Consider the following 16,111-nt stretch of genomic DNA (forward strand, 5'->3'; position numbering starts at 1 on the left):
AACACAGAGTACACCCTGGGTTCAACCTGGGTTCAACACAGAGTACACCCTGGGTTCAACACAGAGTACACCCTGGGTTCAACCTGGGTTCAACACAGAGTACACCCTGGGTTCAACACAGAGTACACCCTGGGTTCAATCTGGGTTCAACACAGAGTACACCCTGGGTCCAACCTGGGTTCAACCCCTCTAACTCTTTCTATTAGTGCTGAGTAATTAGACCTTTTTGAGGTCGTTTCGGTTTGATTATCACAAAATAATCACAGTTTTCGATTTAGATAAAAACAATTTAGACATTAAATGTACTAGGTATTATGTGGGTTGAACGCTGAACAACACAGAATAATCAATAAAAGTCCCATGATGGTAGTGACCTGACCATTACTGATTATCACTAATTAACATTCATTTATTCACATTACTTTAATAAACTATTTCAGTTGTTGTGTATATAACTTTAGTGTTATTTGATGACTTTATTTCATAATCATCTCTAATAGAGCCGCTGTCTGACCAAAATCACTATTTAGTATTTCTTCAAAGTAAATAAATACTATGACTGTCACTTAGATCAGGTACTATCAGGTAGAGATACCTGGTGAAGCAACAGCTGCTCTCTATATGTCTTTACAATCTCGTTCTGCTGTCTCTTCTGTAGCAGGCGATACCAACTATCAATCACTTAGATCAGGTACTATCAGGTAGAGATACCTGGTGAAGCAACAGCTGCTCTCTATATGTCTTTACAATCTCGTTCTGCTGTCTCTTCTGTAGCAGGCGATACCAACTATCAATCACTTAGATCAGGTACTATCAGGTAGAGATACCTGGTGAAGCAACAGCTGCTCTCTATATGTCTTTACAATCTCGTTCTGCTGTCTCTTCTGTAGCAGGCGATACCAACTATCAATCACTTAGATCAGGTACTATCAGGTAGAGATACCTGGTGAAGCAACAGCTGCTCTCTATATGTCTTTACAATCTCGTTCTGCTGTCTCTTCTGTAGCAGGCGATACCAACTATCAATCACTTAGATCAGGTACTATCAGGTAGAGATACCTGGTGAAGCAACAGCTGCTCTCTATATGTCTTTACAATCTCGTTCTGCTGTCTCTTCTGTAGCAGGCGATACCAACTATCAATCACTTAGATCAGGTACTATCAGGTAGAGATACCTGGTGAAGCAACAGCTGCTCTCTATATGTCTTTACAATCTCGTTCTGCTGTCTCTTCTGTAGCAGGCGATACCAACTATCAACTACTATGACTGTCACTTAGATCAGGTACTATCAGGTAGAGATACTGTACCCAGCGAAACATATGCTCTTCTCTCTTCGCGCAATGGTTTATGGTCAATTGCAGTTAATTACCACGTTTTCTGCACTTAACTAATGTTGAATATTAGCCTGTTGGAAACTACAACTCCCTACTACATCACACAGTTCAGGCTGGGTCTGATTTATCTCTAGAGAAACTACAACTCCCTACTACATCACACAGTTCAGGCTGGGTCTGATTTATCTCTAGAGAAACTACAACTCCCTACTACATCACACAGTTCAGTCTGGATCTGATTTATCTCTAGAGAAACTACAACTCCCTACTACATCACATAGTTCAGGCTGGATCTGATTTATCTCTAGAGAAACTACAACTCCCTACTACATCACACAGTTCAGTCTGGATCTGATTTATCTCTAGAGAAACTACAACTCCCTACTACATCACACAGTTCAGGCTGGGTCTGATTTATCTCTAGAGAAACTACAACTCCCTACTACATCACACAGTTCAGTCTGGATCTGATTTATCTCTAGAGAAACTACATCACACAGTTCAGGCTGGGTCTGATTTATCTCTAGAGAAACTACAACTCCCTACTACATCACACAGTTCAGGCTGGGTCTGATTTATCTCTAGAGAAACTACAACTCCCTACTACATCACACAGTTCAGTCTGGATCTGATTTATCTCTAGAGAAACTACAACTCCCTACTACATCACACAGTTCAGGCTGGGTCTGATTTATCTCTAGAGAAACTATTTTTATTTTATTTTTATTTAACCTTTATTTAACCAGGTAGGCTAGTTGAGAACAAGTTCTCATTTGCAACTGCGACCTGGCCAAGATAAAGCATAGCAGTGTGAGCAGACAACAAAGAGTTACACATGGAGTAGACAATTAACAAGTCAATAACACAGTAGAAAACAAAGGGGGAGTCTATATACAATGTGTGCAAAAGGCATGAGGAGGTAGGCAAATAATTACAATTTTGCAGATTAACACTGGAGTGATGAATGATCAGATGGTCATGTACAGGTAGAGATATTGGTGTGCAAAAGAGCAGAAAAGTAAATAAATAAAAACAGTATGGGGATGAGGTAGGTGAAGAAGGGTGGGCTATTTACCAATAGACTATGTACAGCTGCAGCGATCGGTTAGCTGCTCAGATAGCTGATGTTTGAAGTTGGTGAGGGAGATAAAAGTCTCCAACTTCAGCGATTTTTGCAATTCGTTCCAGTCACAGGCAGCAGAGTACTGGAACGAAAGGCGGCCAAATGAGGTGTTGGCTTTAGGGATGATCAGTGAGATACACCTGCTGGAGCGCGTGCTACGGATGGGTTTTGCCATCGTGACCAGTGAGCTGAGATAAGGCGGAGCTTTACCTAGCATGGACTTGTAGATGACCTGGAGCCAGTGGGTCTGGCGACGAATATGTAGCGAGGGCCAGCCGACTAGAGCATACAAGTCGCAGTGGTGGGTGGTATAAGGTGCTTTAGTGACAAAACGGATGGCACTGTGATAGACTGCATCCAGTTTGCTGAGTAGAGTGTTGGAAGCCATTTTGTAGATGACATCGCCGAAGTCGAGGATCGGTAGGATAGTCAGTTTTACTAGGGTAAGCTTGGCGGCGTGAGTGAAGGAGGCTTTGTTGCGGAATAGAAAGCCGACTCTTGATTTGATTTTCGATTGGAGATGTTTGATATGAGTCTGGAAGGAGAGTTTGCAGTCTAGCCAGACACCTAGGTACTTATAGACGTCCACATATTCTAGGTCGGAACCATCCAGGGTGGTGATGCTAGTCGGGCATGCGGGTGCAGGCAGCGACCGGTTGAAAAGCATGCATTTGGTTTTACTACCGTTTAAGAGCAGTTGGAGGCCACGGAAGGAGTGTTGTATGTCATTGAAGCTTGTTTGGAGGTTAGATAGCACAGTGTCCAATGACGGGCCGAAAGTATATAGAATGGTGTCGTCTGCGTAGAGGTGGATCAGGGAATCGCCCGCAGCAAGAGCAACATCATTGATATACACAGAGAAAAGAGTCGGCCCGAGAATTGAACCCTGTGGCACCCCCATAGAGACTGCCAGAGGACCAGACAGCATGCCCTCCGATTTGACGCACTGAACTCTGTCTGCAAAGTAATTGGTGAACCAGGCAAGGCAGTCATCCGAAAAACCGAGGCTCCTGAGTCTGCCGATAAGAATATGGTGATTGACAGAGTCGAAAGCCTTGGCAAGGTCGATGAAGACGGCTGCACAGTACTGTCTTTTATCGATGGCGGTTATGATATCGTTGAGTACCTTGAGTGTGGCTGAGGTGCACCCATGACCGGCTCGGAAACCAGATTGCACAGCGGAGAAGGTACGGTGGGATTCGAGATGGTCAGTGACCTGTTTGTTGACTTGGCTTTCGAAGACCTTAGATAGGCAGGGCAGGATGGATATAGGTCTGTAACAGTTTGGGTCCAGGGTGTCTCCCCCTTTGAAGAGGGGGATGACTGCGGCAGCTTTCCAATCCTTGGGGATCTCAGACGATATGAAAGAGAGGTTGAACAGGCTGGTAATAGGGGTTGCGACAATGGTGGCAGATAGTTTCAGAAATAGAGGGTCCAGATTGTCAAGCCCAGCTGATTTGTACGGGTCCAGGTTTTGCAGCTCTTTCAGAACATCTGCTATCTGGATTTGGTTAAAGGAGAACCTGGAGAGGCTTGGGCGAGGAGCTGCGGGGGGGGCGGAGCTGTTGGCCGAGGTTGAAGTAGCCAGGCGGAAGGCATGGCCAGCCGTTGAGAAATGCTTATTGAAGTTTTTGATAATCATGGATTTATCAGTGGTGACCGTGTTACCTAGCCTCAGTGCAGTGGGCAGCTGGGAGGAGGTGCTCTTGTTCTCCATGGACTTCACGGTGTCCCAGAACTTTTTGGAGTTGGAGCTACAGGATGCAAACTTCTGCCTGAAGAAGCTGGCCTTAGCTTTCCTGACTGACTGCGTGTATTGGTTCCGGACTTCCCTGAACAGTTGCATATCACGGGGACTATTCGATGCTATTGCAGTCCGCCACAGGATGTTTTTGTGCTGGTCGAGGGCAGTCAGGTCTGGGGTGAACCAAGGGCTGTATCTGTTCTTAGTTCTGCATTTTTTGAACGGAGCATGCTTATCTAAAATGGTGAGGAAGTTACTTTTAAAGAATGACCAGGCATCCTCAACTGACGGGATGAGGTCAATGTCCTTCCAGGATACCCGGGCCAGGTCGATTAGAAAGGCCTGCTCACAGAAGTGTTTTAGGGAGCGTTTGACAGTGATGAGGGGTGGTCGTTTGACTGCGGCTCCGTAGCGGATACAGGCAATGAGGCAGTGATCGCTGAGATCCTGGTTGAAGACAGCGGAGGTGTATTTGGAGGGCCAGTTGGTCAGGATGACGTCTATGAGGGTGCCCTTGTTTACAGAGTTAGGGTTGTACCTGGTGGGTTCCTTGATTATTTGTGTGAGATTGAGGGCATCTAGCTTAGATTGTAGGACTGGCGGGGTGTTAAGCATATCCCAGTTTAGGTCACCTAACAGAACAAACTCTGAAGCTAGATGGGGGGCGATCAATTCACAAATGGTGTCCAGGGCACAGCTGGGAGCTGAGGGGGGTCGGTAGCAGGCGGCAACCGTGAGAGACTTATTTCTGGAGAGAGTAATTTTCAAATTAGTAGTTCGAACTGTTTGGGTATGGACCTGGAAAGTATGACATTACTTTGCAGGCTCTCTCTGCAGTAAACTGCAACTCCTCCCCCTTTGGCAGTTCTATCTTGACGGAAGATGTTATAGTTGGGTATGGAAATCTCTGAATTTTTGGTGGCCTTCCTGAGCCAGGATTCAGACACAGCAAGGACATCAGGGTTAGCAGAGTGTGCTAAAGCAGTGAGTAAAACAAACTTAGGGAGGAGGCTTCTGATGTTGACATGCATGAAACCAAGGCTTTTTCGATCACAGAAGTCAACAAATGAGGGTGCCTGGGGACATGCAGGGCCTGGGTTTACCTCCACATCACCCGCGGAACAGAGAAGGAGTAGTATGAGGGTGCGGCTAAAGGCTATCAAAACTGGTCGCCTAGAGCGTTGGGGACAGAGAATAAGAGGAGCAGGTTTCTGGGCATGGTAGAATATATTCAGGGCATAATGCGCAGACAGGGGTATGGTGGGGTGCGGGTACAGCGGAGGTAAGCCCAGGCACTGGGTGATGATGAGAGAGGTTGTATCTCTGGACATGCTGGTAATAATGGGTGAGGTCACCGCATGTGTGGGAGGTGGGACAAAGGAGTTATCAGGGGCATGAAGAGTGGAACTAGGGGCTCCATTGTGAACTAAAACAATGATAACTAACCTGAACAACAGTATACAAGGCATATTGACATTTGAGAGAAACATGCAGCGAGGCATGCAGTAATCACAGGTGTTGAATTGGGAAAGCTAGCTAAAACAGTAGGTCAGACAACAGCTAATCAGCTAGCACAACAACAGCAGGTAAAATGGCGTAGACTAGGCAACGGGGCCAACAGATAAAACAAACAAGCAGAATGGAGTACCGTGATTAATGGACAGTCCAGCGTGCATCAGCTATGTAGCCAAGAGATCAGTGTCCAGGGGGCAGCGGTGGATGGGGCAGGGAAGCTGGACTGGCGAGTGTTATCCAGGTAAAAAAAAAACTAACAATGACTAAATAGCTTGTAGCTAGTTAGCTGGTTAGCTTCTGGAGGTTCTTGAGTGTGTTCTAAAAATAAAAAAATTATAGCGATTCCGTATCACGTTGGGTGAGGCAGGTTTCCGGAAGGTATAAACAAATTAAAAGTCAAAAGAGATAGAAAGTAAATATGGGTCCGGTAAGCGTTTGGGACGCGGCGATTCAGGCGGTTAGCAGGCCTGTGCTAACAAGCTAACAGTTTGTAGGCCCGGGCTAGACAAGGTAGCAGTTAGCGGACCGGAGCTGGACAAGCTAGCAGTTAGCAGGCCGAATTAGCAAGCAGGGAGATAGTGAGGGCTAGAGAGTTAGCCTTTGGGGGACGTCGCGATAGGGTGAGTCTGTTTATTCCTCTTCATGCGATGACATCGATAGACCGGTCGTGGGCCCGGGTATTGTAGCTCAGGAGTATGCTACGGTGGTAGCACAGGTGCTACGGCCGGGCTAGCTTCAAGCTAAGTGGGTGGAAACGCTAGCCAGGAGTAACCCGGGGTTGCGGTTTAGGTAGATAGCTAGTTGCTGAAAAATCTAACTACAACATCACACAGTTCAGTCTGGATCTGATTTATCTCTAGAGGAACTACAACATCACACAGTTCAGTCTGGATCGGATTTATCTCTAGAGAAACTACAACTCCCTACTACATCACACAGTTCAGTCTGGATCGGATTTATCTCTAGAGGAACTACAACTCCCTACTACATCACACAGTTCAGTCTGGATCTGATTTATCTCTAGAGGAACTACAACTCCCTACTACATCACACAGTTCAGGCTGGGTCTGATTTATCTCTAGAGAAACTACAACTCCCTACTACATCACACAGTTCAGGCTGGGTCTGATTTATCTCTAGAGAAACTACAACTCCCTACTACATCACACAGTTCAGTCTGGATCTGATTTATCTCTAGAGGAACTACAACTCCCTATGACATCACACAGTTCTGCAGTGACCTCACAGAAGAAAGAAACAAACTAAATGGAATTCCAATAATTGAACCAACTTCAGTCAATTAGTTGTTTAAATATTGGTTAATCGTTCAACACTACCCTCTATTCAAAGAACTAGGACTGTAATTGGAAACAGCCTCTATGACTGTCCCTTTTTGTGAAGCTAATCCACCGCACCGCACCACACACACACACACACACACACACCACTATAATGTGCTGTTACTGCTGAGGCTAGGGGGTTCCATTGTCATCATGCGATTTTAACTGGGGAATGAGCGGGCAAAGGTTACTAATATCACAGTCAAATAGTTGGTTAAAAATGACATGACGCTCGTTCGATTTTAATTTAATTTGACCTTTATTTAACTGGGCAAGTAAGTTAAGAACAAATTCTTATTTTCAATAACTGCCTTGTTCAGGGGCAGAACGACAGATTTGTACCTTGTCAGCTCGGGGGTTTGAACTTGCAACCTTCCGGTTACTAGTCCAACGCTCTAACCACTAGGCTACCCTGCCGCCCCGATGATGTCATCAGTGTCACTGAATGTAATTGTAAACATTTATCTTCTCCTTGGTTAAAGGTTAAAACTCCTTTAACCAAATCCAGATAGCAGATGTTCTGAAAGAGCTGCAAAACCTGGACCCGTACAAATCAGCTGGGCTTGACAATCTGGACCCTCTATTTCTGAAACTATCTGCCACCATTGTCGCAACCCCTATTACCAGCCTGTTCAACCTCTCTTTCATATCGTCTGAGATCCCCAAGGATTGGAAAGCTGCCGCAGTCATCCCCCTCTTCAAAGGGGGAGACACCCTGGACCCAAACTGTTACAGACCTATATCCATCCTGCCCTGCCTATCTAAGGTCTTCGAAAGCCAAGTCAACAAACAGGTCACTGACCATCTCGAATCCCACCGCACCTTCTCTGCTGTGCAATCTGGTTTCCGAGCCGGTCATGGGTGCACCTCAGCCACACTCAAGGTACTCAACGATATCATAACCGCCATCGATAAAAGACAGTACTGTGCAGCCGTCTTCATCGACCTTGCCTCTGTCAATCACCATATTCTTATCGGCAGACTCAGGAGCCTCGGTTTTTCGGATGACTGCCTTGCCTGGTTCACCAATTACTTTGCAGACAGAGTTCAGTGCGTCAAATCGGAGGGCATGCTGTCTGGTCCTCTGGCAGTCTCTATGGGGGTGCCACAGGGTTCAATTCTCGGGCCGACTCTTTTCTCTGTGTATATCAATGATGTTGCTCTTGCTGCGGGCGATTCCCTGATCCAACCTCCAAACAAGCTTCAATGCCATACAACACTCCTTCCGTGGCCTCCAACTGCTCTTAAACGCTAGTAAAACCAAATGCATGCTTTTCAACCGGTCGCTGCCTGCACCCGCATGCCCGACTAGCATCACCACCCTGGATGGTTCCGACCTAGAATATGTGGACGTCTATAAGTACCTAGGTGTCTGGCTAGACTGCAAACTCTCCTTCCAGACTCATATCAAACATCTCCAATCGAAAATCAAATCAAGAGTCGGCTTTCTATTCCGCAACAAAGCCTCCTTCACTCACGCCGCCAAGCTTACCCTAGTAAAACTGACTATCCTACCGATCCTCGACTTCGGCGATGTCATCTACAAAATGGCTTCCAACACTCTACTCAGCAAACTGGATGCAGTCTATCACAGTGCCATCCGTTTTGTCACTAAAGCACCTTATACCACCCACCACTGCGACTTGTATGCTCTAGTCGGCTGGCCCTCGCTACATATTCGTCGCCAGACCCACTGGCTCCAGGTCATCTACAAGTCCATGCTAGGTAAAGCTCCGCCTTATCTCAGCTCACTGGTCACGATGGCAACACCCATCCGTAGCACGCGCTCCAGCAGGTGTATCTCACTGATCATCCCTAAAGCCAACACCTCATTTGGCCGCCTTTCGTTCCAGTACTCTGCTGCCTGTGACTGGAACGAATTGCAAAAATCGCTGAAGTTGGATACTTTTATCTCCCTCACCAACTTCAAACATCAGCTATCTGAGCAGCTAACCGATCGCTGCAGCTGTACATAGTCTATTGGTAAATAGCCCACCCTTTTTCACCTACCTCATCCCCTACCTGTCTTATTTATTTACTTTTCTGCTCTTTTGCACACCAATATCTCTACCTGTACATGACCATCTGATCATTCATCACTCCAGTGTTAATCTGCAAAATTGTAATTATTTGCCTACCTCCTCATGCCTTTTGCACACATTGTATATAGACTCCCCCTTTGGTTTCTACTGTGTTATTGACTTGTTAATTGTTTACTCCATGTGTAACTCTTTGTTGTCTGCTCACACTGCTATGCTTTATCTTGGCCAGGTCGCAGTTGCAAATGAGAACTTGTTCTCAACTAGCCTACCTGGTTAAATAAAGGTTAAAAAAAATTCAAAATTTAAAAAAGGAGGCTGCTGAGGCTGAGGACGGCTCATAGTAATGTCTGGAACGGAGTCAACGGAATGGCAACACATCTCCAGCACCATGCTGGTTCCCATGTGTGTGATACCGTTCCACCTGCTCCAGTCATTACCACGAGCCCGTTGCTTGGTGGCACCCTAGGGGAGGACGGGCTCGTGTTAATGTCTGGAATGGAGTAGGTGGAACGGTATCAAACACATGGTTTCCATGGTTCCCTTGTGTTTGATGCCATTCCGTTGACTCCGTTCCAGACATTACTATGAGCATGTTCTTCCCTAATTAAGGTGCCAACCAACCTCCTGTGGTAGAAACACTGTGTTTTCATGTAATTACTATTGATGCTGGAGATGGGGTGTGTCTGTGTGTGTGTGTGTGTGTGTGTGTGTGTGTGTGTGTGTGTGTGTGTGTGTGTGTGTGTGTGTGTGTGTGTGTGTGTGTGTGTGTGTGTGTGTGTGACCGTGCCTGTCTCTCCTCTCCCCAGGACCGTACCCGGGTGGTCAGCCCCATCATCGATGTCATCAGCCTGGATAACTTTGCCTACTTGGCAGCTTCAGCTGACTTGAGGGGAGGTCAGTAGGATTACTGTATGAGAACACACACACACTTATGCATGCACGCCCATACACACACACATACACACACTCGGTAGTTTTACTATCCTTGTGGGGACCAAACAATTGATTCCCATTCAACATCCTATTTTCCATAACCCCATACCCCTAAACCTAACCCCATACCCCTAAACCTAACCCCATACCCCTAAACCTAACCCCATACCCTTAAACCTAGCCCCATACCCCTAAACCTAACCCCATACCCTTAAACCTAACCCCATACCCCTAAACCTAACCCCATACCCCTAAACCTAACCCCATACCCCTAAACCTAACCCCATACCCTTAAACCTAACCCCATACCCCTAAACCTAACCCCATACCCTTAAACCTAACCCCATACCCCTAAACCTAACCCCATACCCCTAAACCTAACCCCATACCCCTAAACCTAACCCCATACCCTTAAACCTAACCCCATACCCCTAAACCTAACCCCATACCCCTAAACCAAACCCTTAACCCAAATTCTAACCCTAATTGTGACCCTAAACTGAAGCCTAAACTGTCCATTTTCCTTGTGGGAATGCTCCCCCCCCCCCTCCCTCTCTGTCTCTCAGGGTTTGACTGGAGTTTACACTTTAAATGGGAGCAGATTCCCATCGAACAGAAGATGTCCAGGAATGACCCCACCCTGCCTATCAGGTAGCTACCTATGTTGTTGTGAACCCCACACTGCCTATCAGGTAGCTACAGTAGTTATGTTGATGTGGTCTCCACACTGCCTATCAGGTAGATAGTTATGTTGATGTGGTCTCCACACTGCCTATCAGGTAGATAGTTATGTTGATGTGTTCTCCACACTGCCTATCAGGTAGCTACAGTAGTTATGTTGATGTGGTCTCCACACTGCCTATCAGGTAGATAGTTATGTTGATGTGGTCTCCACACTGCCTATCAGGTAGATAGTTATGTTGATGTGTTCTCCACACTGCCTATCAGGTAGCTACAGTAGTTATGTTGTTGTGGTCTCCACACTGCCTATCAGGTATATAGTTATGTTGATGTGGTCTCCACACTGCCTATCAGGTAGCTACAGTAGTTATGTTGATGTGGTCTCCACACTGCCTATCAGGTAGCTAGAGTAGTTATGTTGATGTGGTCTCCACACTGCCTATCAGGTAGCTACAGTAGTTATGTTGTTGTGGTCTCCACACTGCCTATCAGGTAGCTAGTTATGTTGTTGTGGTCTCCACACTGCCTATCAGGTAGATAGTTATGTTGATGTGGTCTCCAAACTCCCTATCAGGTAGATAGTTATGTTGATGTGGTCTCCACACTGCCTATCAGGTAGCTACAGTAGTTATGTGGATGTGGTCTCCACACTGCCTATCAGGTAGATAGTTATGTTGTTGTGGTCTCCACACTGCCTATCAGGTAGATAGTTATGTTGATGTGGTCTCCACACTGCCTATCAGGTAGATAGTTATGTTGATGTGGTCTCCACACTGCCTATCAGGTAGATAGTTATGTTGATGTGGTCTCCACACTGCCTATCAGGTAGATAGTTATGTTGATGTGGTCTCCACACTGCCTATCAGGTAGATAGTTATGTTGATGTGGTCTCCACACTGCCTATCAGGTAGATAGTTATGTTGATGTGGTCTCCACACTGCCTATCAGGTAGCTACAGTAGTTATGTTGTTGTGGTCTCCACACTGCCTATCAGGTAGCTAGTTATGTTGTTGTGGTCTCCACACTGCCTATCAGGTAGATAGTTATGTTGATGTGGTCTCCAAACTCCCTATCAGGTAGATAGTTATGTTGATGTGGTCTCCACACTGCCTATCAGGTAGCTACAGTAGTTATGTGGATGTGGTCTCCACACTGCCTATCAGGTAGATAGTTATGTTGTTGTGGTCTCCACACTGCCTATCAGGTAGATAGTTATGTTGATGTGGTCTCCACACTGCCTATCAGGTAGATAGTTATGTTGATGTGGTCTCCACACTGCCTATCAGGTAGATAGTTATGTTGATGTGGTCTCCACACTGCCTATCAGGTAGATAGTTATGTTGATGTGGTCTCCACACTGCCTATCAGGTAGATAGTTATGTTGATGTGGTCTCCACACTGCCTATCAGGTAGATAGTTATGTTGATGTGGTCTCCACACTGCCTATCAGGTAGCTACAGTAGTTATGTTGTGGTCTCCACACTGCCTATCAGGTAGATAGTTATGTTGTTGTGGTCTCCACACTGCCTATCAGGTAGCTACAGTAGTTATGTTGTTGTTGTCTCCACACTGCCTATCAGGTAGATAGTTATGTTGATGTAGTCTCCACACTGCCTATCAGGTAGCTACAGTAGTTATGTTGTTGTGGTCTCCACACTGCCTATCAGGTAGATAGTTATGTTGATGTGGTCTCCACCCTGCCTATCAGGTAGATAGTTATGTTGATGTGGTCTCCACCCTGCCTATCAGGTAGATAATTATGTTGATGTGGTCTCCACACTGCCTATCAGGTAGCTAGTTATGTTGTTGTGGTCCCCACACTGCCTATCAGGTAGCTAGTTATGTTGTTGTGGTCCCCACACTGCCTATCAGGTAGATAGTTATGTTGTTGTGGTCTCCACACTGCCTATCAGGTAGATAGTTATGTTGATGTGGTCTCCACACTGCCTATCAGGTAGATAGTTATGTTGATGTGGTCTCCACACTGCCTATCAGGTAGATAGTTATGTTGATGTGGTCTCCACACTGCCTATCAGGTAGCTACAGTAGTTATGTATATGTGGTCTCCACACTGCCTATCAGGTAGATAGTTATGTTGATGTGGTCTCCACCCTGCCTATAAGGTAGATAGTTATGTTGATGTGGTCTCCACACTGCCTATCAGGTAGCTAGTTATGTTGTTGTAGTCCCCACACTGCCTATCAGGTAGCTACAGTAGTTATGTTGATGTGGTCTCCACACTGCCTATCAGGTAGATAGTTATGTTGATGTGGTCTCCACACTGCCTATCAGGTAGATAGTTATGTTGTTGTGGTCTCCACACTGCCTATCAGGTAGCTAGTTATGTTGTTCTGGTCTCCACACTGCCTATCAGGTAGATAGTTATGTTGATGTGGTCTCCACATGGCCTATCAGGTAGATAGTTATGTTGATGTGGTCCCCACACTCCCTATCAGGTAGATAGTTATGTTGATGTGGTCTCCACACTGCCTATCAGGTAGCTACAGTAGTTATGTTGATGTGGTCTCCACACTGCCTATCAGGTAGATAGTTATGTTGATGTGGTCTCCACACTGCCTATCAGGTAGATAGTTATGTTGATGTGGTCTCCACACTGCCTATCAGGTAGCTATTGTGGTCCAATTTCTTATTCCCCCGTCTCTTCACATTCAGGCAAAAGTTGCTGATAAGGAATTCAAGGAATGTTGCTGATAAAAAATATCACGAATAGACAAATGTAAAGATGACGTGATTCCTTCGTCCACCATGTTTGTTCTACATCTGAGCCTACCTCCAGTCTCATCCTGTGTGTATCAGGCAGTCTGTCCTGCTGAACCTACCTCCAGTCTTGCCCTGTGTGTATCAGGCAGTCTGTCCTGCTGAACCTACCTCCAGTCTTGCCCTGTGTGTATCAGGCAGTCTGTCCTGCTGAACCTACCTCCAGTCTTGCCCTGTGTGTATCAGACAGTCAGTCCTCCTGTGTGTATCAGACAGTCAGTCCTCCTGTGTGTATCAGGCAGTCTGTCCTCTGTCCTCCTGTGTGTATCAGGCAGTCTGTCCTCTGTCCTCCTGTGTGTATCAGACAGTCTGTCCTCCTGTGTGTATCAGACAGTCTGTCCTCTGTCCTCCTGTGTGTATCAGGCAGTCTGTCCTCCTGTGTGTATCAGGCAGTCTGTCCTCTGTCCTCCTGTGTGTATCAGGCAGTCAGTCCTCCTGTGTTCTCTGCTACAGAACTCCAGTGATTGCAGGAGGGATCTTTGTGATGGACAAGAGCTGGTTCAACCACCTGGGGCAGTACGACACTCACATGGACATCTGGGGAGGGGAGAACTTTGGTGAGATCACTGGGGGGGGAGAGAACACACACCATCTGGCTGACATATGGCTTGGATAGGATCTCAACATTAACCTGACTGACATATGGCTTGGATAGGATCTCAACATTAACCTGACTGACAGATGGCTTAGATAGGATCTCAACATTAACCTGACTGACATATGGCTTAGATAGGATCTCAACATTAACCTGACTGACATATGGCTTAGATAGGATCTCAACATTAACCTGACTGACAGATGGCTTAGATAGGATCTCAACATTAACCTGACTGACATATGGTTAATTAAAACACTATCGCCACCTACTGAATATAACTGACTGATGATTGGTGTGACTGGACCAGCTGGTGATTGATGATGTGATTGGACCAGCTGGTGATTGATGATGTGATTGGACCAGCTGGTGATTGATGATGTGACTGGACCAGCTGGTGATTGATGTGACTGGACCAGCTGGTGATTGATGATGTGACTGGACCAGCTGGTGATTGATGATGTGACTGGACCAGCTGGTGATTGATGATGTTACTGGACCAGCTGGTGATTGATGATGTTACTGGACCAGCTGGTGATTGATGATGTTACTGGACCAGCTGGTGATTGATTGACCTTATGTGTCTGCTGCAGTGTGCTCTGTAGCAGGTTAACTGGGATAATGAAGACCAGACTGTTTTGTGTGGATGTGTGTAGGTTTTAATCTCCCCTATATAAACATGTCTATATTAACATATGACCTTAACTCATACATCTCTCTCTCAGAGCTGTCCTTCAGGGTGTGGATGTGTGGTGGGAGCCTGGAGATTCTGCCCTGCAGCAGGGTGGGACACGTCTTCAGGAAGCGACATCCCTACGACTTCCCAGAAGGCAACGCTCTCACATACATCAAGTAAGTGAGCTAGGTCGCTCTGATATCCATTCTACAGATGCACACACACAGACACACAACTATAGACACACACTCTAGTCCTGCCTGTAAAAAAAATACAAATAATATTCTCGGGAATCCTAGCCATTCCGAAAACGTATTCTCGGGGACTCCATTCCGAAAACGTCTTCTCGGGGACTCCATTCCGAAAACGTCTTCTCGGGGACTCCATTCCGAAAACGTCTTCTCGGGGACTCCATTCCAACGGTCTTCTCTGGGACTCCATTCCAAACGGCTTCTCAGGGACACCCAGCCATTTCAAACCTGTTCTCGGGGACTCCCAGCCATTCCGAAAACGTCTTCTCGGGGACTCCATTCCAACTGTCTTCTCTGGGACTCCATTCCAACGGTCTTCTCGGGGACTCCATTCCAAACGTCTTCTTGGGGACTCCATTCCAAACGTCTTCTCGAGGACTCCATTCCAACTGTCTTCTCGGGGACTCCATTCCAACTGTCTTCTCGGGGACTCCATTCCGAAAACGTCTTCTCGGGGACTCCATTCCAACTGTCTTCTCGGGGACTCCCAGCCGTTTCAAACCTCTTCTTGGGGACCCTCCTCTCGGGGACATGTATTTGAACTATTCCAGAACTAGCATACCTGATTCAACTAGTCTACTAATCCTCAAACCCTTGGTGGATCAGGTGAGATAGTTCAGAGCTACGACACAACTGAAATGTATGGGGTCATGACAGAGAGGAAGGAACAGCGGAAACTGTGTTATTATCCTACCCAACCAGGTGTGTGTGTGTGTGTGTGTGTGTGTGTGTGTGTGTGTGTGTGTGTGTGTGTGTGTGTGTGTGTGTGTGTGGTCAGGAACACGCGTCGGGCAGCGGAGGTGTGGATGGATGAGTATAAACAGTACTACTACTCAGCAAGGCCCTCAGCGCAGGGCAAGGCCTTCGGCAGGTTAGTAGTCCTCTCTGGTACCTTTTAAACCAACACTATTCATATCTTTGCTGTTGGATGAAAACATTTCCAAAACAGAACCTTTCTCAGGAAATGGAAAATACTGGCCCATGAGTTTTTCTCTCCCTCTTCCCTCTCCCCTTCCCCCCCCCGCTCCCCCTTCCGCCCTCTCCCCTTCGCCTCTCCCCTTCGCCTCTCCCCTTCGCCCTTCGCCTCTCCCCTTCCCC

At 46.5% G+C, this 16,111-nt stretch overlaps 1 protein-coding gene across 1 annotated transcript in view; it reads left to right on the forward strand.

Annotated features, from left to right (window-relative positions):
• Positions 1 to 16,111, forward strand: part of LOC109885320 (polypeptide N-acetylgalactosaminyltransferase 16-like) — an 89,121-nt gene that overhangs the window by 72,595 nt on the left and 415 nt on the right. The window contains exons 7-11 of the mRNA XM_031787655.1: positions 9,906 to 9,993; positions 10,599 to 10,683; positions 13,945 to 14,048; positions 14,812 to 14,938; positions 15,792 to 15,884. Coding sequence (XP_031643515.1) covers positions 9,906 to 9,993; positions 10,599 to 10,683; positions 13,945 to 14,048; positions 14,812 to 14,938; positions 15,792 to 15,884 — 497 coding nt within the window. The remainder of the gene's footprint in view (positions 1 to 9,905; positions 9,994 to 10,598; positions 10,684 to 13,944; positions 14,049 to 14,811; positions 14,939 to 15,791; positions 15,885 to 16,111) is intronic.

The sequence above is a fragment of the Oncorhynchus kisutch genome, linkage group LG14, assembly GCF_002021735.2.
Source record: "Oncorhynchus kisutch isolate 150728-3 linkage group LG14, Okis_V2, whole genome shotgun sequence".
Classification (NCBI taxonomy): domain Eukaryota; kingdom Metazoa; phylum Chordata; class Actinopteri; order Salmoniformes; family Salmonidae; genus Oncorhynchus; species Oncorhynchus kisutch.